Here is a 24,546-nt window from a genome sequence, read left to right as displayed (position 1 = left end):
GATGAAATAAAAGAAATCCTAAAGAAAATCAATAGACTAGAAGATTTGGTCAAGGGAAGGAAATGGTACAGAATAAAGTGCATCATGAAATTAAATGAACATGATGAAGAAGGAATAAAAGTTAAAGCACTAGAAAGAATAAAGTACCTAAAATATATGATGACTATGATCAAAGAAAGAATTAAATTTAATAAAGATGAAAGGGTCAGAATCAATACAAATAAAATCATGTTTGATTCTAACAAGAAAATTAAAATAAAGAAGAAATAAAAAAAGAAATATACCCAAATAACAATATTAATTTAGAAAAAAATGAAGAAAAGATATAGAAATAAAGAATAAAATAGAGAAATTAAAAAATGTCAAAATAATTCCAGTAGTAATCTCAATAAATGGATTAATAAATAAAGAAAGTATTAAATTAATTAAAGAATTAAAAATTGAGATTGACATCGAAAAAGAAGTAAAAAACATTGTAATACAAAACATGAATGATGTCATGGAATATTGCTTCAATAATCAAACATACTCCGTAGAGCTGCTAGAAGAAGATGAAGACGAAGGGACGGGATTAGTCTCCCCTGAGGCAGGAAGACTAGAAGCTAGTTCTATTAATATTTAATTAATTGCTTATTATTATCTTTATTAAATTAATTGATTGAAATAATTTGATAAAACATGAAAATTAAAATCACAAACGATGAAATAACGAAAATAAAACAAAATTCAATTTTCTTCTCTTCAATTTTTTTGTTAAAAAAAAATGAAAAAATACTAAAAATAAAATAAACTAATTATAGAAAATAACATTATTATAATTTTATTATTATTATATTATTAATATTATTATTTAATTATTGTTATTGTAAAAATGATAAAAATAACATTTATTTAAAATAGAAAGGTGATAAAATAATGATTAATTTGATGTGTTATTAACGTATATTAACTATTTAAACATTCATATTTTGAACTTATAAACATCAAATTAAATTCAAATGGGTGCTGCTCATTCTCTCCAAGAAGAAAATCACCAAGTAACGAAAGAAAGGAAAAGAACAGAAGAAATTCACCAAATAGAAGAATGGACAGAAAAAAGAATAACCAATATATTATTTGATTCAGATAAAGATGATTGGAATAGAAATACATCAGTGTTTGATCAAAGAATATGGAATAAAGAAGATATAATAATTATTATTGAAGATTCAGAAGGAAATATATTTGGAGGATATGTTCATTCTAAAATTGATAAATATGATTATATATATGATTCAAAATCATTTTTATTTTCATTAGAGTCAAATGGAAGATTAGAAGGAATGATGAAATTTGATATTAAAATGCCAGAATATACATTTTGGTTATTTAAACAATCACATCATTGTTTGTTTTCATTTGGATGTGGAGCTGATATTTGTGTTTATAAAGAAAATAATAAAACAAAATCATTTTATAATCAATTTTCATTTGAATATGAAGGAACTAAAAATGCACTTTGTGGAAAAGGATGGTTCACAAACTGTTTCACACCAAAACGAATCATAGTCGTTCAAATGAAATGATTCAATCTTGTTTAATTGAAAATGAAATAAAAAAGAATAAAAACAAAACAATGAAGAATATGAACATTTTGTTCATTTGTCAATGAATGAAATGGTGAATTAAAAATTTATACAATTCAATGTTGATTTATTTTCTTTCATTTGAAATATTCACATTATGATGGTGTTTTAATAAATAAGAAAAGAAATAAGAATGAAATAAAATGAATGAATAAACAATTTATTTGTAATATTTCATTGAATTAATTCATTATGAATCAAATGAATAAGATAATAGAAATAATAATAAATAATAATAAATTAAATTAAGGTTTAATAACTTTCAACCTATTGTTCAGGTGAGAATTTCTCCCCATCCTTCACTCTCTTGAGAATCTTCTTCTTCTGGTATTTCTACATCGATGTATTCTCCAGAATGATCTCCACAATATCTCATAAGATCTTTCATATTTGATATTACAATCTCTCTTGTCATTATTTCCCTTGGTATTTCTATCCCTTCTGCCTTTAGTAATATAACTGTTTCTTTGTTTATTAATCAACTCACTGTTATTACTACTGGTATAACTATTACTCTCACTAATCTTTCTATATTTCTTATATGTTCGTGTAGTTTTGAATACATATTAATCTTATCTGTAAATGCTTTACTTATGTTTTTATCTCTTACTATTGTCATATCTATAATCATTACTTCTTTCTTGTTTAAGTCTCTGACATAAGTGCCTAATCTTTTATGAATTTGTCTTCACTTCTGTTACTATTTCTTGATTCTAAACTATAAGTATTTTATCTTTCTCTATTCTTCTTTCGTTCTTTCCTAATTCTTCTTTCCTTATTATTAATTTATTTGTATTTTCTTCTTCTCTCTTCTTCATCTTTTCTTTGTTTTCATATAATTGGTATTTAATCTTTAATCTCCTCCATATATATTCTCATATTCTATCATGTTTATTCATTTGTGTTTTCTTAGTGATTATACAATTCAAAAGAATATGATCTATTGTTGCTATCTTATTACACATTGGACATATTGCATATCTCATATCATGTTTCATTCATGCTTTCCTTACTCCTACACTTGTTGCTTTCTCTTCCATCTTCTTTATTTGTATATATGCTTTTCTTATAACATTAATTCCTTTCCATACTTTAATTGTTTTATTTTACTCAGTCATTTTATCTTCAAATCATTTCAATATTTCACTACTTACTTTCTTGTTTCTCCATTTATTGATATATTCTTCTTGAAACTTCTCTTTCACATACTTAATTATTCTGTTTTTATCCCGTTTTCCTCTTTCTTCTTCTGTTACTATTTTTCTAAATTCTTCTTTGTTTATTCTTTTTCCACATGCTTTATAAAATCTATTCCACATTCCATTCTTCTTTTCATTTATTCCTATCATGTCTCCTATTCTATCTCCTCTTTTCCATGTGTAATACAAAATAGTTCTTATTAATTCAATTGCATATTCATCTCTAATGTTTTTCAATCCATCTCCCATTTTATTTCTGTTTACATATAATCTGCTACTACACATTCATGCTCCTTTAATCTTTCTTTCATTTCTCTCCTTATCATTTTATCTATTTCTATCAGCTTCATAATTGGTTATTTAACTACAAATGCACTATATGTGAACTTAGGAATTATTTCTGTATTAATTCAGTTAATAAAATTCATACTACTGTCATTCCATTTATTGATTTCTTTTATTCCTTCTTCTACACTTTTACTTATTCTTTCTATGCATCCCAAATCATCATTTCTTTTGAATTGATAAACACCTAAATACTTATATTGATGTTCTGAGTCTACTATTGGTATGTCTTTCATATTATCTGGTATTTCTATATTTCCTTTCTTCATTACTCCACTTTTATTTACATTAACTTCCATTCCTATTGCTTCTATTGTTTCTATTATATTTTTATGTGCTATTTCCATTCCTTTCTTTGTTTCACTTGTTACTTTAATATCATCCATGTACGGTACGTGTGTCACTTTTAGTCTTTTCTCATTTATTTTATCAATAACATCAGAAATGATATTCATTTGTAATATGAATAGGAGTGGAGAAAGCGAATCTCCTTGTAATATACCATTCTTTATTTTAACTTCTCCTATTTCTTCTTTATATCCATATCCTATTCTTATTCTCCATCTACTACTCATACTTTTTATTAATTCAGTTATTTGAAATGGTATTTTGAAGTATCTTAATACATTTTCTAACCATTCATGATTAACTGTATCATATACTTTTTAATATCATAGAATGATTCTAAATATCTTTTCTTCTGTACTTCTCTTTCATTTCTTTCTAATAAACTTATGATATTTCTTTTGCTGCTAGACTTCTTTTCTTATTCCCATATTGAATCTTATTAATTTGGTATTTATATTCATTATTTGCTAGTTGTTCTTCTATCTTTCTCTTTATGATTGAAGTAAAGATTTTCATTATTACATTAAGACATGTTATTGGTATATAATTCTCTGCTTTTTTGCTATCTCCTCCTTTGTATATTAGAATAGTTCTTCCTGTTAACATTTCTATTGGAATGTTTTCTGGAGTGTCTAACCATTCATTAACACTATAACTAATCTGTCTCTAACACTCTCCAATCTTTTCCAGTAGTATCCATGAATGCTGTCAATCACTGGTGCTTTCCATGATGGTATTCTTGTTATCACATTCTCTATGTCTTCTTTTGTGATTATTATTCTTTTCAAATTCCTTCTATTACTCTATTCAATCATCTCTTTTATTCTTTCATTCTCTTTCTTTATTCTTTTTCCTCTGTTATATATCTTATTCAAAACTCTTTTGTTTCTTCTTCACATCGTCTTTCTTCTTCTCTTCCTATTTCCTTTCTTATTTCTTTTTTTCCAGTAGTACTCATGATTTTGTTTCTGTAGATTCTTGTTCTTTTACTTTTGTTTAAGTCTACTTCTTTTTTCGTCATTTCTTTTAAGTATTCTAATTGTTTTATTTCTTCATTTACTTCTCCCCTTATCTTTTCTTCTATCATTCTTCTTATTCTTAATATCCTTCTTAATTTTTTATAGTTTCCTCTTATTACCATGTCTTTTAGTTTATTTATCATGCTTTGTATTACTACTTCATATTCTTTCTTAATTCCTATGAATTTGTTTTCTAAATACTTCTTTATTATGTATGTTATTCGGTAAATGTCTTCTTGTATCTCTTTAATACTTCCTTCTTTCCATTCCCATTTTTCATCAATATATCTTATTATCTCTTCACATATTTCTTTATTGAAATAATATCCAATGTATATACACTCTTTGATTTCTTTTCTTTTACTTTTCTTTATTAACTCTTCTGTGTATTCTACATCAATCTCTTTTTTCTTTTTCTTTCTATTAATCTCTCTAATCTTTTCATTTTCTATATTATCTTCTTCTTTAATCACTTCTCCTACTTTCTTATTAATGTATTCTATGTTTTCTTTTTTAATCCCTTTACTTCTTTTAACTATTTTTATATATTCTTTGATTGTAATATCAATATGGTATGCTTCTAATATTCTTTTTATTTCTTCATTTCTTCATTTCTTTTTTATTTTAATATTCATTATATTAATTCCATAACAGACATATTCATTCTTCTTTAATTCTGTTTCTTCTCTTCTCCTTGTTTCACTTCTTCCTCTTCTTTCTTCTCTTGTTCTTCTTCTATTATGATCATCTTCTTCTGTTCTTTCCCATATTATATTCATCGTTTCTGTCACTGATGATGCTCGTCGTATAATTGTCTCTTGTTCTGTCTCTTTCATCCTTATTCTTTTCTTCTTCTGTCTTTGAAAATTTCTTTCCTCCTCCTCATCTTCTTCTTGTTCTTTAAGTAATTCTTCTACGTCTATTCCTTTTTTTCTATTCCATTTATTAGTATTTGTGTTTTCCTTCTTTCTTTCATTAGTTTATTTTCTATCATACTTTTATCAATTTGTCCTTGTAGGTATTTGTTCTCTATTCCTTCCTTCTCTTCTACCTTTTTCTTCATTTCTTCTTTTTCGTTGCTTTTCTTTCTTTCTTCTTTTTCTATATTTTCTTTTCTTTCTTCTTCTATTATCTTGTCTTTTTCTTTTTCTTCTATTTCTTTGTCTTTCATCTTTCTAATCTTCTCCATTTCTTCTTTAATCTTGTCTATCTTTTATTTTGTTTTCTTTATTTCTTCTTCTCTCTTTTTGTTGTTTTCTTTTATCTCTTTCTTTTCTTTAATCTCTTGGATTTCTTTCTCTTTTTCTTGTTTCTCTAGTTTTCCTTTAAGTGTTCTGATTCTTTCTTCTTTTTTATTTATTTCTATAGCATGTGTGCTTTTTAGTCTTTCTATTTCTTTCTCTCTCTTTCTATCTTCTTCTTGTTATTCTTTTTTCTCTCTATTTTTCCTCTCTTCTTCTTTTCTTTGTTTTTGTATTTCTTCTTCTTTGCTTTTTATCTTCATTTCTAACTCTTTTTTTCTTTCTCAAATTTTATCTTCATTTTCATTATCTCTTCTTCAAATTCTTTAGTAATTTTTCTTCTTTCTTCTTCATACTTTTCTATTATTGTTTGTTTCTCTTCTTCTTGTCTTTCTTCATTCTCTTGAGTCGATTTTTCTTGTATTATTTTTTCTTTTTCTTCTATTTCCATTAGCGTTTCTTCTTCTTTCACCTCTGTTGTTATCTCTAATTTCTCTTTAACTAGTCTCTCTAATTCTTCAAATCTTTTCATCCATTTTTGTATTGTTTTTGTGTTTTCTTCTTTCCTTTTATTCTTCCATCCTTGTCTTTTCTTATAACATCCTTTATTCTTATTTCTTCCTCTTCCAAATCGTTCATTTCGATGATAATACTTGTTAACCTTTCTTCTAGGATTGTAATAATTTTGGTTGTAATATTTTCTGTAATAATCTGAGTGCTCTAGTGTTCTGTTGAAAGTGTTATTAGGGTAATAATATTTCTTATAGTGTAGTTATTGAACATTTTATGATCATCATTCTTATAGTCTCTATTGAGTTTTTTGATTCTATTTCTTGTTGAGTACTTTTGTTGATAACATCTTCGTAACATTCCAATTCGAAAAGGATGTTATTTAATAAATGAAATGTAAATAATAAATGAATGATGGAATATATGAATAATAATAATAAGCAATTAATTAAATATTAATAGAACTAGCTTCTAGTCTTCCTGCCTCAGGGGAGACTAATCCCGTCCCTTCGTCTTCATCTTCTTCTAGCAGCTCTACGGAGTATGTTTGATTATTGAAGCAATATTCCATGACATCATTCATGTTTTGTATTACAATGTTTTTTACTTCTTTTTCGATGTCAATCTCAATTTTTAATTCTTTAATTAATTTAATACTTTCTTTATTTATTAATCCATTTATTGAGATTACTACTGGAATTATTTTGACATTTTTTAATTTCTCTATTTTATTCTTTATTTCTATATCTTTTCTTCATTTTTTTCTAAATTAATATTGTTATTTGGGTATATTTCTTTTTTTATTTCTTCTTTATTTTAATTTTCTTGTTAGAATCAAACATGATTTTATTTGTATTGATTCTGACCCTTTCATCTTTATTAAATTTAATTCTTTCTTTGATCATAGTCATCATATATTTTAGGTACTTTATTCTTTCTAGTGCTTTAACTTTTATTCCTTCTTCATCATGTTCATTTAATTTCATGATGCACTTTATTCTGTACCATTTCCTTCCCTTGACCAAATCTTCTAGTCTATTGATTTTCTTTAGGATTTCTTTTATTTCATCAAATTTATCTCCTATTATTTTATTTTGGAGATAAAGGTGCATAACCATTGAAATATTCTTCATATCATCTTGCAGATAATCCATTCTGCTTCATGACAATATCCATCTATTATTAATTTCATTTATTAATCGGTCAACCTCTTTTCTTTGAAAGTAGTAATTAATGTTTGAACATTTTTCTATTTTCATTTCTTTTACTTTATTGATGAGAGTGTTAAGATATTCTTCATCAATTTCTGTAGAATTATTCTTTATTATGTTTTTTCTTTATTATTGAATTACATTCTACTCTTCTTTCTATTATATCATTTATTTTCACTTTAATGTATTGTTTAGTATTTTCTTTTATTTTATGTGATATTTTAATATATTTAATATATTCATTTTCATTATTGACATTGATATTTATTGCTTTTATAATGCTTTCTATTTGTTCATTTCTTATTTTCTTATATAATTTCTTATTTAATCAATTAATTGCAAAACAATACAATACTTCAATTAAATGTCTATTTCTTTGTTTTGTTATATTTATTCTTGTACTTTCAATATACTTTCTTTGTTATTTATTATTCTTGCAATTTTACATCTATCATTCATTTCTTTATTTAGACTTTTGTTTTTAATTTCTTCTTCATTTGTTTTAATGTCTTTTCTTCAATGTCCTTTGTTTTTTTCTTTAAACTCTTCTTTCGTCTTTTCAATTATCTTCTTCATTTTGATTGAATGTACTTCTTGAAGAATGTTATACCATCTTTTCCTTTTACCTTCCTACTTTTTGAGTATTTCTTTATATTCTCCTTTATTCCATTCCATTGTTATTCTTTTTATTCTTTCTTGTATCTCATTTATTGTTAGCCATTTGTATTTGTTATTTGTATAATCTTTATTATTATTGTATTTACCTTGTTTCTTATTTATTTTTCTTTGTGTCTTTCGTCTTCTAATCAAATTTCCTTGGTGTATTGTTTACCTTTATTATTATAATTGTTATGCCATTTATTGCTATTGATATTCATTTTTTATTGTATGACCTTAGATTTCTATGACATGTTTGCTTTTCTTTACAAGACCCTAAGGTTTTACACAATAGCCATGGCATTAAAATTTGTTGTATTTCCTGCATTGGAAAAGGATGTAACATGATGGAATAGATGAAATAATAAAAAGAAAGATAAATAATAAAGAAATATGATGTATTTAATATATAATATAATTTATTATCAAATATAATAATAATATCAAATGATGATTTATTTTTATTTCAAAATATTTTGCATCAATAAAATATGTTGCTAAATATTTTGCATCATTAAATTTTGCGCTTTTTTTATTGTACTTTTTTATTTGTTGAAATAAAATTTGCATCCTTTATTTTTTTTCTTTCTTTTCTTCTTTTATCATTTCTTTTGTTTTATTACACTTTATCTTCTTTATTTTTATATTCTCTACTTTTATTCTTTCTTCATCATCATCTACTTCTCACTTTATTTTTATTCTTTTATATCATTCATTCTCTTCTTTTTCAATTATTTGCTTTTTTTGTTGCCTGCAATACGTATTAGAATTGGTTAATGTAAATAAAGAATTGGATTATATAGTTACAGAAAATGGAGAAAATTTCTCACTTGGAGAACGTCAAATGATTTGCATGGCAAGAGCATTATTAAAGGGAGCTAAAATATTAATTATGGATGAAGCAACTGCATCAATTGATATTCAAACAGATATTATGATTCAAGAAATGGTTAGAAAGAATTTCAAAGAATGTACAACATTAACTATTGCACATAGACTACATTCAATCATGGATTCTAATCGAGTTATGGTATTTGATGATGGTCATTTAATGGAAATGGATACTCCAATTAATTTGATTGAACAAGAAACAACAATCTTCAATAATTTGGTCCAACAATCAGGATGTGCTGAAGAACTTAAACGATTAGCAAAAGGAGAAGCATCTATTGCTGAAACATTAAAAGCTGAAGATGAAAAAAAGAAAAAACAAGAAAATGAATCATCAGACTCAACTGAAAAGCCAACAGAGTTGATTGACTTAAATACACCATCTGCAAGTCCAATGCCACTTGATGGAACAGTAACCAATAAAGATAAATCCCCATTACTCAATTTAAATACACCAATAGTAAGTCCATTACCACAACATGTAAACGATAAGAGTGAATCGGTAAGTGAAGGTAGTAACAATTCTTCATCAGAATAAATTGATTGGTTTTGTTTTAATTAATGGTTTATGATAAAAATAAATGCAATTTCTAAAGGATATTCATTTTTTTGTTTTTTTTGTATCATGTTCTTATTAATTACTTACTTTGTTTTATTGTTGACTGAAGAAAATAAAACAAATACATACTGACTCTAATAAAACATTTCCAATTAATGATAAAGTAAAACAAAAGAATAATAAGATAGAGATGGAATTTTTGCTTGTTTCTAATTTGGGAGAAAAATAATTACTTAATTAACATTCTCCAATACAAAGATTGGAAATTGGAGGGAATGATACAGCCATGAGTAATTTTAATACATTTGTCTCAGTTTGTGTATTTATTAATCAATAAGCAACCATTGCAAACAAGAAGAAAATATTACAATTAACAAAATGGAAGTTGAATAGAATGAGAAAAATTAATTAAAAATGTCATTTGGAGTAGCTGGGAATTGATAAACATCATCTGTGATTCTTAGGTAAGAATTAATATCCTCTTTTAATCCCTTTAACTCAATGTCTTTGATGTAGTAAATTCCTTGTTCTTTATCTTCAATTTGATATACGTCATCATCAATGTTATATTCAGTGATATTATAGTCAACATAGAGACTTATATATTCAATCTGTTTTTGGTATGTAATTATCATTAAGTCATTTGTTAATACCAATTCCATCTCTTTCCATTCTCCAATATATCCTTTAATCTTTTCTTTCTTCATAACTTTTCTTCCCCATCCAAAAACCCCTCTATTTAAATTAACATCCCAATTACCTCCACATGTCTGATTTAATTCTTCCAAATAATTTATTTTCTTCTTTGATTCTTCATATTCTTTGATACCATTATTTCTAACACATTTCAATCCTTCATTGTTGATACACATTTCACATAACATAATTTCTTCTTCACTAATAATTGTTCCTTGAAGACATTTGAAATATTCTTCCATTATTTCTTTATTGTTAATACATTTCTCATAAACAACCATCATTGCTCTCCCCAAATACATCGTTGATTCTTCACTCATTATAATATAATTCTGCCATCCATCTTCAATAATGACTTTGCAGTCATTTAGAATATTACCATTCAACCTTCTTGTTTTTAATAAAACTAACATCTGTTCAACAGCACGTAGTCTATGTACAACACAGTGGATTGCTTGTTCTTTAATGAGAGAATCTATTTTATTCATCTTATTAGCAGATTCTTTAAGTTCTTCTTTTAATTTATCAAAGAAAAGAATGTCATCCCTTTTCATTTCTTGTTCTTTTACTCTTTTTTGGTTTCTACTTGGTTGTAATGGAATGCATGACGTTGATTTTGTTTTTCTATTAATTGGTTGACATTGAATACAATTATGATAACTTTCAACTACTTTAGAATGTGTTGTTGAGATAATAGGACTTTCCTTTATCTTCACACTTTTCTTCTTCTCTTTTTTGTTATCTTTTTTCTTCTTGTCTTTAACTTCTTTTAATTGTTCTTGTTCTTGTTTTAATCGTTCATTTTCTGTTTCTAGTCTTTTCTTTTCTTTATAAAGTATTTCAATTTGTTTTAATGTCTCTTCTTGTGTTTCTACTTGTTTTTGATTGTAAGACTCTGTGTATTTTGTTACAGGTATAGAATCTAGATTATCCACTTCAGAAGAATATGTTTCTGTGCTTCTTGTCTTTGACTCTTGTGTTGGTAGAGGAGGTAATGGTCTTCTTATTGTTTTTATTGGTTGGTTGAATTGAGATGATGAAGTTGTTTTATGGTGTTGGGGTTGTTGCATTTTTATTCGACACGTAGATTGTTGTTGGACTTGAAGGAGATGTGCAAAGTTCAGTGATGGAGGAGGATGTCTTGAGTTTAAATCAACTATATATTGGTTGCTCATTCTACTATTTTGTTTGTTATAGTCATAGAGTGTAAAGTTATGATGACAAAGAAAGTGAACAAATTCTCTTTCTTAATTCTTCTTTCTTTTACGTTTTGAAGTGTTTAATAATAAAATCATTCAATTTTAATTTTATAATGGAAATAATAAAATAGAATATGATTATTTGAGATAAATTATGTCTGTTTAATGTTATATTAACGTAAATAATAAAAAAATCACATAAAACACAATAAGATAGTATCATCTCATCATTTTATCTTCTAATATAATAAAAACATCTTATTTTATTATTATTTGTTAATGTTTTGTTTCCTACTCCTCTTTATTGTAGCCTCAAATGCAAAACAATATCATATGTGTATGATTATGTTAGGAGCACCAAAGGAAGTTCCAATGTTGAATTATTCTGTTGAATATTTGTTAAATGCATATGAAAGAAAACCACCAGAAATAGTGATAGATCATTTTTACTTTGTTAAAGGTTGTAATCATTGTCCTCATCCAGAAATGGAAATGGCTAACTTTGAACTTCAAAAACATGGGATAAATTCTTCAATTGCAAATTTTGAGCCATTTAAATGGATTCAACCATCAAATATTTATTCTTTTGAAGAAATGTATCACAGCTTGTGGTCTGAAGATCAACGTGCATACCGTAACTTTGGTCATCATAAAAAAGATAATATTGTAACATACTACTTCCATCAAGGTGCACAACTTGCTCTTAAAGAATTTAATAACACTGATTTTATCATGTTCTTTGAAGATGATCAATCAATTCATAGAAATTCATTTGTCTTTCTCAAACAAGTTTTTGATTCTTATGGTCCAAGAACACTTACTAAATATGCAACACCACTAAGAGCAACAAATGATGGTTACTATGATCCTAATGTTGCATGTATTTGGGGATGGTGGGGAACATTAATGTCAAATCATGAACTAAAACGTTATTTATCTTTTATTAAATTTAATCCTTGGACATACTGTGGAGACATGCTATTTTGTGACCTTGGAAGGTTGATAGACCAACCATTTTATTTGAGAAGAATGGCTCGTCATTTTGGTAGAGATAAAGATATTATGCCAAAAGACCCTGACTATTATTAATGATGAATTAACTCATTTATATAAATTTATTTAACAAGAAAATTGATTTTACTTACCATTCAGTCAATTCAGTTATTCCTTTATTTGCAAATAATTTACTTTGAATTATTCCAACTACATCTTGTTTATTTTGATAAGGAAATGGTCTTTTCATTGGTACTTTTTCTTCAATGATTCTCTTAGATGTTTCCCACCCAAATCTAACTAAATTAGGATATCCAAACAATGGGTCATATTGACATTTCATCCATTTTATTGTATCTACATCTATCAATTAGTTATATATTAATTATATATTACTAACCATTTTTTTAAACACTGAAAAATAACAAACCACTTGGATATCCACAACCAACCTGTCTTGTTTGAATATTTGTTTCTTCATAAATCCAATTATCAAGACAAGTATCTCTTGTTACTTTAGCACAAATACTTGCTGCACTAACAACTGGATATAATCCATCAGCTTTTGGACAAACAGTAATTTGACTTAATTTAACTTCCTTAAATTCATTTGCAATCATCGCTTGATATTTTTTAGAAGGTCCAACAGTATCACAATAAATATGTACAATTTTACGCTGACTTGTTCTGATGATTTGATGGATAATATCTCTAACTGCACTAAATGCTATTTCATTTAATGAAACCTTTTGAGGACCACACATCATCTGACTGATATAACTTGGAGTGAGAATTCGTGTTGAAAATCCACACACCCCACTTTCTTTTATATCAGTAAATAACTTCTCTCTCATCGTTCGGGATAAAATTTTAGAGTCATGAAACCCCATGGTACTTATAACTTCTGTATTAGTAGTAAAAAATGCACTATATACCATTGGTCCTAAAACAGGTCCTCTTCCTGCTTCGTCTATTCCAATCGTAATTTCTCCTTCTGTTTGAACATTTTGAAATAGTGGACAAAGCATTTTCAATTTTAGTTTTTTTTTATTTCTCTTAATGAGAAGATTAAATTACTCTTTTATATTAGTAAAAAAACTATTCCTATTAAAAAAATTCAATTCACAGCAATTCATTTTGTTCATACTTTTATTTTTGATTCGGTAGCACATGCTTCGTTTTTTATGTAATCAAAAACTTCTGTGTTTGAAATTACTGTTCCATGCTCTCCTTTTCCTAAATCTTTTACAACTTTAGCAAACCCAGGAAGTTTACACCATTCCAAAGACTGGAGGTCAACAACTCCATCTCCATCTCCATAAACGTAACTAACATCTTGGAAGTCATGGTCCAAGGAGTCATACTTAATTCCAACAATTGTTTCAATACCATGAGAATATAAACAATGTAATGTAACATTATTTGGAACATATTCCAATGGAAATCTATTAATGCTTGAGTTATAAATAATATTACCAAACTCTTTTACTTCTTCAACAAGATCAATGATGGCATTGATGTTGTTAGCGGAATATTTTTTATTTCCAACCTGTACAACATTATCATTTTTCCAATATTTTTGGTTGGGCATTAATTGGTAATCAGATTCCCATGAACGTGCTAATGGTCTTAATAACAATGGATCAAGTTTTAGTCCTAAATCTTCTCCTGTTAAAAATGTTCGTAAGGTTTTTGTTGAACCAATGAAAGGAGCATTTAGAGTGATAATTTTATCAATGTATTGGTCACAGAATTTTTTTGACATAGAACTAATTAAATCTAAAACAGCAAGTCCACCAAAACTATGAGTAACAATGATAACTTTATAACCATTATTGTTTACTAATTGTTGGATTAGTTGAGTTGTTTTTTCAATCCAGTTATTATTACTTCTATCTGCATATCTCCAGTCATAACCAGGAGAAACTAAATCAACACCATCTTTCCATCCTGCAGCTTTTAGGTCATGAATCATTGCAGCAAATACTTTAGTTTTTGATTGAAGAAGTTTTTGGTTATCTGGTGCTAAAGCAAAAATTCCTTTTGTAGATGGAAAGTTTGGATAATATATATTAGCTCCTGGAATGTTTTCCATTTTGCTAGTAGAAGAATTCCAATATGTTTTCATATATTCAATAAAACATGCAGAATTGTTAAAAGGAATAAGGTCTTTTCTGTTAATCCAAATTTGACCTTTAACCTTATGAGGACATTGAGGGGGTAATTCTATCGAAGTGTCTATATCAGCATCAATCATTAACTGTGAAGCTAAAATTCCACTTAGTATTAGAATAGGTTTTCTTTTTTCACAAGACTGTGCTTGAATAGAACAGATAATATATAACAGTACTATGACCAACATTAACTTCTAGTAGTATTTGTAACTTCTTTTTTCGAGTTTTAACTTTGATTCTTATTTAAAAAAACTCCTTCAAATTTTGAAAACTTCCATAATAAAAAAAGAAAAAACTCCATAAAAATAAACAGCAAAGAAAAATAAAAAACTTTGTAAAATGAAAAAGTGGTTTAAATGAATTAATTCATATTTCTTCCAGTTATTGTTATCAAATGTAAAATCATATTTTGAAGATCATAATCTCCATTCAATTCATCAGTTGTAACACTTAATTTATACTTTAATTTATCATCCATTACCCATGATTCTAAATGAGGATTTTTATTCATAATATAATAATCTCTCAACCCAATAATATCTTGTACATTAAATATAACAAACAAAGATGGTAAATTCATTTTCATTGTAATTAATTCCTTCATAATTTGTGTAGTACAAAATTGAGGTGGATTTCCATCTTTTCTTAATTGATTCCAAAGTTGATCTCTATTATATTCCCAATATGCTCTTAGTGTTTGAGTTTCAGATGACTCAATTAATGAATTACTATTTAAGAAATCATTAGTAATAATTTTTAAATTATTTAATTCCTCATAAAATGCACGTTCACATTGTCCAATATAAATTGTTTGAGAATCACAAAAAGAAGACAATATTCTTTTTCCTTGTTGTTTCCATAGTTGATAATTTCTTCTTTCATAAAATTCTTCAAATAATTTATTTATATTTTCTTGAACAGATGGTTCTAATTCATCATAAGAACTATAAGTATCTTTTATATAAGGAGATGGAATATATTTATCTCCAATTTGATATAATATAACGTTGTTTAATAATTTTATTAATCCGTCAATAATTTTTCTATCTGATGCTCTCTTTTCTTTAAGTCCTGATTCATTCCTTATTTGGTTTTCATTTCTAAATGATGCAGATAAATTATATGATCCATCTTTATTATCAACAAGGAAATTTTCAATAACATAGTCTTTATCTTCACCAAATAATGATGTTAATGTATGATCTCTAATATAACAATATGTTAGTCTATCTAAATCATTAATTCCTCTATAATTTAAGTCTTGTTTTGTATATCCATTTTGTGGATAATAACATCCATATGTTCCATTTTCTTCAACTTCCCATGTTCTAAAGAAGAAAGAAATTGAATCAAATTTAATTATAGGGAATAATGTTTTCATTAATTTAATACGTTCTTTAAATAATGAATATTCATTACTTTCTAATTCATTCCAATTATATGGTATTCCATAATATTTTTTACGATTCATAATATCAACTATTTCTTTATTAACACAAAAGAAATTAGAATTAATCCATGCATCAACAGAGTCATGACTAACACTAAATGGAAGTGTACCAATTAATCCAATATGTTTTTCTTTAGCATAATTATAAATTTCTTTCATTTGTTTAAATAAATTAAATTGAATAAAAATATTAAATACACATTCTTCAGTATTATTTAATAATAATTTTTTTAAATTTTCCATTGTTGGTACACCATTCATTCCACAACATTTATATACAATATAAGGCAATAACCATTTTCTATTCTTTTCAACAAAAATTTCAAGATCATTTTCTCCTTTTTGTTTTTCAAATAATACTGATGTAACTGTTTTATATCGTTCTTTTTCTAAATTAAAAATTAAATGAAAGATTTTATTCTTCCAATATAACACTCGTTTTCTATCTATCCATTTCTCATAATTTAATTCTCTTTTTGCTCCTTCTATAACTTCTTGTATTTCTTTTGTTATTTTAAAACCTTTTAATGATAATATCATTGGGTCTAATGCATTAAGAGAATTTGGAGTATAATAAACATCGTTATAATCATTAATTGGAAGAACTTCTATAATACTTATTCCACTTTTTTCACAAAAATTAATAATATCATATAAATCATTAATATCTCCACATCCAATTCCTTTTCCATTTATTCCACTAATACAAACTTTTATTCCTGCAGCTTTATAACTTCCATTAAATTTAACAATATCCTCTTGATAAATAACAGCTTGTTTACATCCAATAAAAGGTCCTAACATTGGTGCAAATAATCTATTTGGTCCATCTTCCCACACAACTTCTGTTTTTTTCATAAAATATTTATATTCAAATGCCTCTCTAATATTTTCTATTGGAATAGAAAGTTCCCACCAAGACATACCAACAGCCTTCATTTGAAGTGCTTTGTATGTGTCCCATTTACCAAATTCTGAACTTGAACCAGTAACATATATACTATATCCAGAAGGTACACTTTGCCATTTACATCTAAGGATAACAACAGCCCGTGATAAAGGTGAAGGTCTTTCTTCTTGTTTTCTAGAATAAACTATTTCTTGGAAAAATTGTGGAGAATATGGTTCAAATGAATCATTCCATTGATCTCTCATTTCAACTTTAATTTGGTTATTACTAAAAGAAGGAAATAAGTGTGGAAATGTTTCTGTTCTAATAATTTCTGATGATGATGTTTCAACATAATAATAATATCCATTCTCTATTGAAGTAATTTCTATTGTCCAATACCCTTCTTTGTATTCCATTGGAATTAATTCTTTATTAATAGAAACTTGAATGGCATGACCAAATGATGTATTTCTTTGAATGAATAATTGAATTTGCATTGTTCTTTTATTTTGTTTTTTAAGAGTTTTTAGTTCAAATCGTTCTTAAAACTTATAAAGAAACAAAAGAATTTTCACACCAACTAATCCACGATTTTTCCTTGTAATTTTTTCAATCGACCTTTAAGAAGCACTTTCCAGAGCATTCCTTTAATTCTATTTGTACGGAAAATAAATTTGTTTTTCATATAATCTCTGAAGTTTTTTAGATACACAAATTCTTTCTTCATATCTCTTATTACTTTTTAGCTTTCTAGAATTAATCTGTTAGATGCTACAAGACTTTCTTTCTATCTTTCTTTTTAAAGAAGTAGATTTTATAAGATATACTTCCAACATAGTAATTAATTAAATGAATGGTGCAAAAAAAGGTATAATAGAAAAAAAAAATAAGAGGTATGTCTCATTGAGTTATAAAAACGAATATAATGATTTATACATGACAATTAATGATAACAAAATAGCCTCATCATTAATTTTTCATACACCTAACTAATTGATAGAATTTGTTTTTATATAAAACAAAACCAAACAAAAACAAATTTTACTCTGAATTACTTCTATTATATCTTGAGAATCGTATTACATTAAACTTTATTTCTATTTAAGTATTGTACAACGACAATGTTATTTTTAGTATTTTTTTAATTCATTTTATAATATACAAATTATTCTTATCAATTATCAATGTTTGTCTCAATTAAAATATTATCCTTCTTCTTTTTCCGTTTATTTCATATTTTCTTAATGATATTATATATTAGTTTAGTATAAAAAGGTATTTTATTTTATTAAGTTTTCTGAAAGTACTGAAGAATTTTACAAAAAATAAACAATCAAAAAATGAATTAGCATACTTTAAATTATTTTTCATAAGGTTTAAATGCATCATATAATAAATCTAAGACACTTTGAATTTCTTTTCTTGAAGTAGCAATATTAAATCTTCTAAATAAATCAAATCCTTTTCCAAATGCCTTACCTTGGTTAAAGATAATACCTCGTTGACCAAGAAGATCATCAATTTTATCTGAACTAATTCCATACTTAGAAAAGTTCATCCATAATAAGTATGTTGCTTCTGGTTGAGTAATTTGAATTGATGGAAGTTGGTTTTGAATAAATTCTGTAATAAGTTTTACATTCCCTTTTATGTACTCAAGACACTCTTTTAACCAATCAGAACATTCACCACTATAAGCTGTTTTCATTCCAATATGTCCAAATAAATTTCCCCAACAAATAGATAATCCACTTGCTACATGGAAAATTTTTGTTCTCATCTCATCATTCTCACAAATCATAAAGGCTTGTGATAATCCTGGAATGTTATATGTTTTACTTGGAGCTAACATAGTAATAGTTATGTCTTTTGCATTTGGTAATGAGGCAGTATGAAGATGTTGTTTTGTTAATAATAAGTCACAATGAATTTCATCACTGATAATAATTACATTATGTTTTTTACAAATATTGATCATTTGTTCTAATTCATCTTTATCAAAGACTCTTCCTGTTGGGTTTTGTGGAGAGCATAATATAAATGCTTTAACATTTTCAGAAATAATTTGTTGTTCAAAGTCTTCAAAGTCAATTCTCCAAACTCCATTTTTTTGAACTAAACGATTATTAACTACTTTCCTATTTATACCTTCAACTGATTCAAAGAAATGTGGATAAGATGGAATTTGAAACATTACAGAATCTCCTACATTTGTTAATGAAGTTAAAACAACAGATATTCCTGTAACTACTCCTGGAGATAATATCATTACTTCTTTTAAATGTTCTTCACTTAATTCCCATCCTTGTTTGCTTAAGTATTGTGAAATAATTTTATAAAGGTCTTTGGGGATATTGGAATATCCGTATATCCCTGTCTCAGCTGCTTTTGTTATGGCATCAATAATAACTGGACATGATGGATAATCCATATCAGCAACCCAATGGGGATGTAATGGAACATTCTCATTAATAGGGTATGGACGAACAGCATATTTAAATGAGTCAGTCCCAATACGACAAGGAAGTGTATCAAATTGGAATTTACTCATCACTGGAATTTAAAATCAATCTAAAATTTTGTGTTTTTCTTTTTTTGCTATTTTTATGGATGTTTTTAAAATAGAATTGAAAAATACTAAATATAACTTTTATGAGGAAATGATTATTATAGAAAGAAATAGAAGAACTAAAAAATAATAAAAAAAGATGAAAATAAAAACTAAATAAATAAAAAAATTGAAATTTTTGTGATAAGGAAGTGGTTGATTTTTAAAAAAGACTAAAAAATAAAAAATGAACTGATAACTGAATTTTTTATAATATCAAAAACATGAGAGGATTATATCTCATTTTCTGTATACTTTTTGTATATACCACTGCCCATTCACTTGAAGAAGATTTTGTTTGTTTCTGTTCAAATAAAGAGTTATTTTATGATGAAAAAATAAAATAAAGTGAGAAAATAAGATTTATAATATAGGAAATGGATGACTTTGAAGATTCATTATGGGACACATTGAAAAAAAAATCACAGAACTTATTAATGAAGGAAAAAACACTCAACAATAACAAGACTCAAGTCAATTCTACTCAAAATAATATTACTCAAAGTAATGTCACTAAGGTAGAAAATGCAACTAAAACTAATAATACTTCTATTCAAGACCAACGATTTTCTACTGTTGTAGAAAGTGTTATTAAGGGATACGAAAGAATTATTAACTCTACACAAAAAGAAGTAGAACATAAAAAAGGAAAGTTACAAGAAGAAGTTAATAAAATGAGTAAAGATGTTACTGTAATGAAACAACAATTAATTGATGTAGAGAGTCAGATTAAAGAAAAAATTAAAGAAATTGAAGTATCTCAAGAATCTATTAATAAACAGCAAACATCACTTTCAGTTTTTGAAGAACAATTAAAAAAGAATGGAGAAGAAAAAGACATTAAATTAAAAGAACAATTAGATAAAGATTTAAGACAAACTATTCAAAATGCTAAGAAACAAAAAATAAAATCAGAAAATGAACAAAAAAGATTAATTGTTCAATTACGTAGATTATATAGACATAAGAAAGTATTATTAAGAGATATTAAAGACAAAGAGCAACAAACTTCTCTCCTTACTAAAAGAGTAGCACACATTGAAGAACTTACAGAATTAAAAGTAAAGAATTTACAAAGAGTAGTTTCATGGATGAAGAAAAAGTTAGAAACAAGAAAACTTTATATTGCCAAGTTAGAAGAAGTAAGAAAATCAATTAATGAAACATTACCATTGCTAGAAAGTGAATTTACTACACCCAGTAAAAAGATAGAATTAACTGAAACTATTAATCAACTTAAGAAAGTTCGAGTTGCTACTATTAAACAAATAAAGAATTTAAGAATAATGTTAGCAGCTCGTGTTGCAGTTTATAATAAATCTAAAATAGTAAGAATTGCATATGAAACTCGTAGGGATAGATTAAATGCACAAGAAAAGGAATATAGAAAACAAGCTAATACATTAAATAATAAAATTACAAAATTAAGAGTACAAATTAATGAACAAACAGCATATTTGAAGAAACAAACTGTTGAAGTTTTAAAGGATATTGCTGCATCAAAATTAAGTGAGTTAAGAGGAGAATACAACAGCAATGATAATGAAATGAGAAAAGTACAACGACGTTTATCATTTTTAAGTAAAGCACAATTAAAAGCACGAAAGGACTATGATGAAGATTTGAAACGAATTCAAAAAGAGTATCAAAAAATTAAGGTAACTGCATTTAAGAAAGCTAAAAAAGATGCTATTAGAGAAAAAAGAAGAATGGAAAGAAGAATTGAAAGACTTGAACGTGCTATGACTAATAAGAAATATACTTCAGAACAAAGTAGAATCTTTTCAGAAAAAGCTAAGTTGTTAAGAAAAAAAGTACCAGAAATTAACAAGAAAGTTCAAAAAGCAAATCAACGATTAATTGATGAACAAAAAAGAATAAAAGAGGAAAGAGAGAAACAATATCAACATTTGAAGGTTGTTGCTAAAGAATTAAAAAGTAGAGAAGATGATTTATCAAATGAAGCAAGTATTTTAAGAGAAAAAATAAGCCAAACAAGTAATAAATTAGAAAAATCAGGATTAATTGAAGACCTTCATGATGTTGTTCGTAGATTGGCAACTGCACATGCACGTGCATCAATAGCTATTCGTAGTGTTGAAAAAATTGAAGATAAAATCTTTGAAGAATTGAAAAATGAATTAAGAAGTGAAAGAAAGATGGTGAGAGTATTAATTAAAAGTAAAGAAAGAGCAACAAAGAGAATTCTTGTTTTAAAGAATCATAATGAATATGCAGAAGTTGTTGAAGAATTACAACATCGAGTTGAAGAATTAAGTCAACAAATTAATTTAAGAGAAAAGAGAGTTGCAGATATTGAAAGTCAAGTTAGTGAAGCAACTAGAAAAAGAAATGAAGATATCAAGATGAAAGTTATTGAAGTCAAAAGTCATTTAAATAGATTAAGAAGTCGTAAAGAAGAAATTGCAGATGAATTAAATAGAATTTTACAATCATCTAAAAGTGCATCAGTTGAGGAACTTAAGAAGAACACACTTCGAATGAAACAATTAAAACAAGAATTAGTAGTTCTTAACAATGAAGAGAGTAAGGTTAGAAGTGGATTAGAACAATTAAATAAAGTTATCTTTATTCGATCTATTGATGAAAAAACTGTACAAGCAGCACGTAAATCAAGAGAATTAATTAAAGCAATGAAAAAGAGTTCTAAACGAGTTAGAAAGTTAAGAAGTAAATTAGTAAATAATAAAAGATTGATTGAGAAATTATATAGGTCTGTTCATGAAACAGGAGACATTATTTCAGAAAGAGCAGAAGATAAAATGGAACAATTAAAGAATGTTAGAGAATTAATTAAAAATAAATTAAAAAAAGTTATGCATGAACATAAGAAACTTCAAAATGCATTATTAAAACATGTTGAAAGAGTCAAACGATTATCTAAATTCAGAATACATAATTTCCAGAAACAACATGCAGAATTACTTAAAAGAAGAAATGAATTATTAACAAAGAAGAAGGAAATTAAGAGGAATAAAGGAACAGAATATTTCTATACTCAAATTGACTTACTTGATGAACGTATGAATGAAGTTTTAAGAGATGAAAAAATGTATAAGTTAAGACTCAAAAAGAGATTAAATAAAATGGTTTCAATTGCTAAAGAATGTGAAAAGAAAACACCAAATGGACTTGAAGGAATTAAAGTCAAATGCACAATGTGTAGAAATCTTGCTGCATTCTTGTTACAAAAAGTTAGAAGAGATCGTATGTCTCCTAAAGAAGTAATGAAAAAGATGTATAACAAATGTGAAAGCTCTAGCAATCCTGCATTGTGTTTAAGAACATCATTAAAATTAAGTACAGTTGCATTCCAAGAAAAGAATAAAGACTTAACACCAAAAGAATTGTGTTACAAAGTTGGTAGATGCGTATTACATGTTTAATTGAACATGATTTTTTACTTCTTATATTGTTTCTTTTCAGAAAACTATTTTTTATTAGGTTTAAATTCTAAACGAAAAATTGAAATAATCTAATATTAATTATTTATTATTCTCTTATTTCTTTGTTCAATAACTGTTTATTGAATTTATTTCAGTATTATATATTATTAATGAGGATAGTTCATGTTAGTTATTGAATTAATTAAACAGACATATAACCTGTTATTTTTAATTTATTTTGTCAATTAACTTGATACAACATCGACTGATACAATAAAACATAAATGGGTTTAACACATATCAACTACACAAGAATAATTTAATTCAACAATGCCAAAACGCAGTTGTTATTGTAATGACTTTAATATGGTTTTTAGACAATGAACAAGCTATTACAAAAGGAGAAGGAATATTTGATAGGATGGATGAAACAGAAAAAAAGAAGGAAACAAGAAATACTACAAAGAATGAGAGAAATTAAAACAATAGAAGAAATTCACCAAATAGAAGAATGAACAAATAGAAAAGTAGGAAATATACTATTTGATTCAGATATTGATGATTGGAATAAAACTAAATCAGTATTCGATCAAAGAATAATTAATAAACAACATATAATAATTATTATTGAAGATGAAGATGGAAATAAATTTGGAGGATATGTTAATTCTAAAATTGATAAAGGTGGTTTTATAAATGATTTAAATCATTTATATTTTCATTAGAATCAAATGGAAGAAATGAAGGAATGATGAAATTTGATATTATAGAATCACAATATGCATTTTGGTTAGATACACACTTGGATAATTTGTTGTTTGGGTTTGGACATTATGATATTAATGTTCTTAAAGAAAATGATAAAACAAAATCATTTTGTAGTCAATTTTCCTTTGAATATGAAGGAATAAGAAATGCACTTTGTGGAAAAGAACTTCAAGAACATTTCAACCAAAACGAATTATTGTAATTGAAATGAAAAGATCAATCTGGAATAATTGAAAATGAAGTAAAAAAGAAATAAATAATAATTATTGATTAAGACTGATTCGTTTGTTTAAAATACAAGTATAAATATATATATATTAACTCAAAAATATATAAATTCAATATCAAATTAGTTATGAAAATAAACAATAATTTCTGATATTATATTTATCTTTTATAAATAAAATATGTAATATCAACAGTCTGTGTTTTATTTTATTCAACAATATCATTATAAAATAAAGAATATAAAATAGAATCACCTTGTCATAATATTTAATCAACAAACGTTGTTATAAAAATAACAAACATAATAATAAATAATAACAAGACAATATAAAAAGAGGATAAACAAAAATAATAATAACATAAGTGGAAATATAAAGTAGTAATGATACATGAAATGATAAATTTGAATAAAAATATAATAAATAAGAAAGTAAAATGATAAATAAAATATTTATATATAAAGAAATTGATGATTATAAATAAACAGTACATTTATGAATAAACATTATTAATATAAAAGGATAAT

The 24,546-nt window shown here is 25.8% G+C and overlaps 8 protein-coding genes across 8 annotated transcripts, besides 6 other annotated features; 3 read left to right on the top strand and 5 right to left on the bottom strand.

Annotated features, from left to right (window-relative positions):
- Positions 1-374: a repeat region.
- Positions 289-636: a repeat region.
- Positions 637-1,863: 1,227 nt separating this feature from the next.
- Positions 1,864-6,638: a repeat region.
- Positions 6,639-6,721: 83 nt separating this feature from the next.
- Positions 6,722-7,069: a repeat region.
- Positions 6,984-7,898: a repeat region.
- Positions 7,871-8,494: a repeat region.
- A 505-nt stretch (positions 8,495-8,999) lies between these two features.
- EHI_084730 (multidrug resistance-associated protein, putative) lies at positions 9,000-9,584 on the top strand (the record flags this gene model as incomplete). Its single annotated transcript, XM_001913655.1, has 1 exon — positions 9,000-9,584. One exon carries the CDS (start codon positions 9,000-9,002, stop codon positions 9,582-9,584), a length of 585 nt encoding a protein of 194 aa, XP_001913690.1.
- Positions 9,585-10,009: 425 nt separating this feature from the next.
- On the bottom strand, positions 10,010-11,476 carry EHI_084720 (uncharacterized protein; the record flags this gene model as incomplete). Its single annotated transcript, XM_649996.1, has 1 exon — positions 10,010-11,476. One exon carries the CDS (start codon positions 11,474-11,476, stop codon positions 10,010-10,012), a length of 1,467 nt encoding a protein of 488 aa, XP_655088.1.
- Positions 11,477-11,833: 357 nt separating this feature from the next.
- On the top strand, positions 11,834-12,589 carry EHI_084710 (uncharacterized protein; the record flags this gene model as incomplete). Its single annotated transcript, XM_650002.2, has 1 exon — positions 11,834-12,589. One exon carries the CDS (start codon positions 11,834-11,836, stop codon positions 12,587-12,589), a length of 756 nt encoding a protein of 251 aa, XP_655094.2.
- A 52-nt stretch (positions 12,590-12,641) lies between these two features.
- Positions 12,642-13,521, bottom strand: EHI_084700 (RNase HI large subunit, putative; the record flags this gene model as incomplete). The annotated part of the gene is made up of 2 exons (XM_650001.2): positions 12,642-12,856; positions 12,924-13,521. The coding sequence occupies 2 exons, from the start codon at positions 13,519-13,521 to the stop codon at positions 12,642-12,644; spliced, it is 813 nt and encodes a 270-aa protein (XP_655093.2).
- A 113-nt stretch (positions 13,522-13,634) lies between these two features.
- EHI_084690 (lecithin:cholesterol acyltransferase domain-containing protein) lies at positions 13,635-14,855 on the bottom strand (the record flags this gene model as incomplete). The annotated part of the gene is made up of 1 exon (XM_650000.1): positions 13,635-14,855. One exon carries the CDS (start codon positions 14,853-14,855, stop codon positions 13,635-13,637), a length of 1,221 nt encoding a protein of 406 aa, XP_655092.1.
- A 173-nt stretch (positions 14,856-15,028) lies between these two features.
- On the bottom strand, positions 15,029-17,506 carry EHI_084680 (4-alpha-glucanotransferase, putative; the record flags this gene model as incomplete). Its single annotated transcript, XM_649999.1, has 1 exon — positions 15,029-17,506. One exon carries the CDS (start codon positions 17,504-17,506, stop codon positions 15,029-15,031), a length of 2,478 nt encoding a protein of 825 aa, XP_655091.1.
- An 863-nt stretch (positions 17,507-18,369) lies between these two features.
- Positions 18,370-19,560, bottom strand: EHI_084670 (aminotransferase, putative; the record flags this gene model as incomplete). Its single annotated transcript, XM_649998.1, has 1 exon — positions 18,370-19,560. One exon carries the CDS (start codon positions 19,558-19,560, stop codon positions 18,370-18,372), a length of 1,191 nt encoding a protein of 396 aa, XP_655090.1.
- Positions 19,561-19,841: 281 nt separating this feature from the next.
- EHI_084660 (uncharacterized protein) lies at positions 19,842-23,024 on the top strand (the record flags this gene model as incomplete). Its single annotated transcript, XM_649997.2, has 2 exons — positions 19,842-19,913; positions 19,992-23,024. The coding sequence occupies 2 exons, from the start codon at positions 19,842-19,844 to the stop codon at positions 23,022-23,024; spliced, it is 3,105 nt and encodes a 1,034-aa protein (XP_655089.2).
- Between the last annotated feature and the right edge of the window lie 1,522 nt (positions 23,025-24,546).

The sequence above is a fragment of the Entamoeba histolytica genome, genomic scaffold (assembly GCF_000208925.1).
Source record: "Entamoeba histolytica HM-1:IMSS scf_1104750517595 genomic scaffold, whole genome shotgun sequence".
Classification (NCBI taxonomy): domain Eukaryota; phylum Evosea; order Mastigamoebida; family Endamoebidae; genus Entamoeba; species Entamoeba histolytica.
This window is presented reverse-complemented; position numbering and strand designations above follow the sequence as displayed.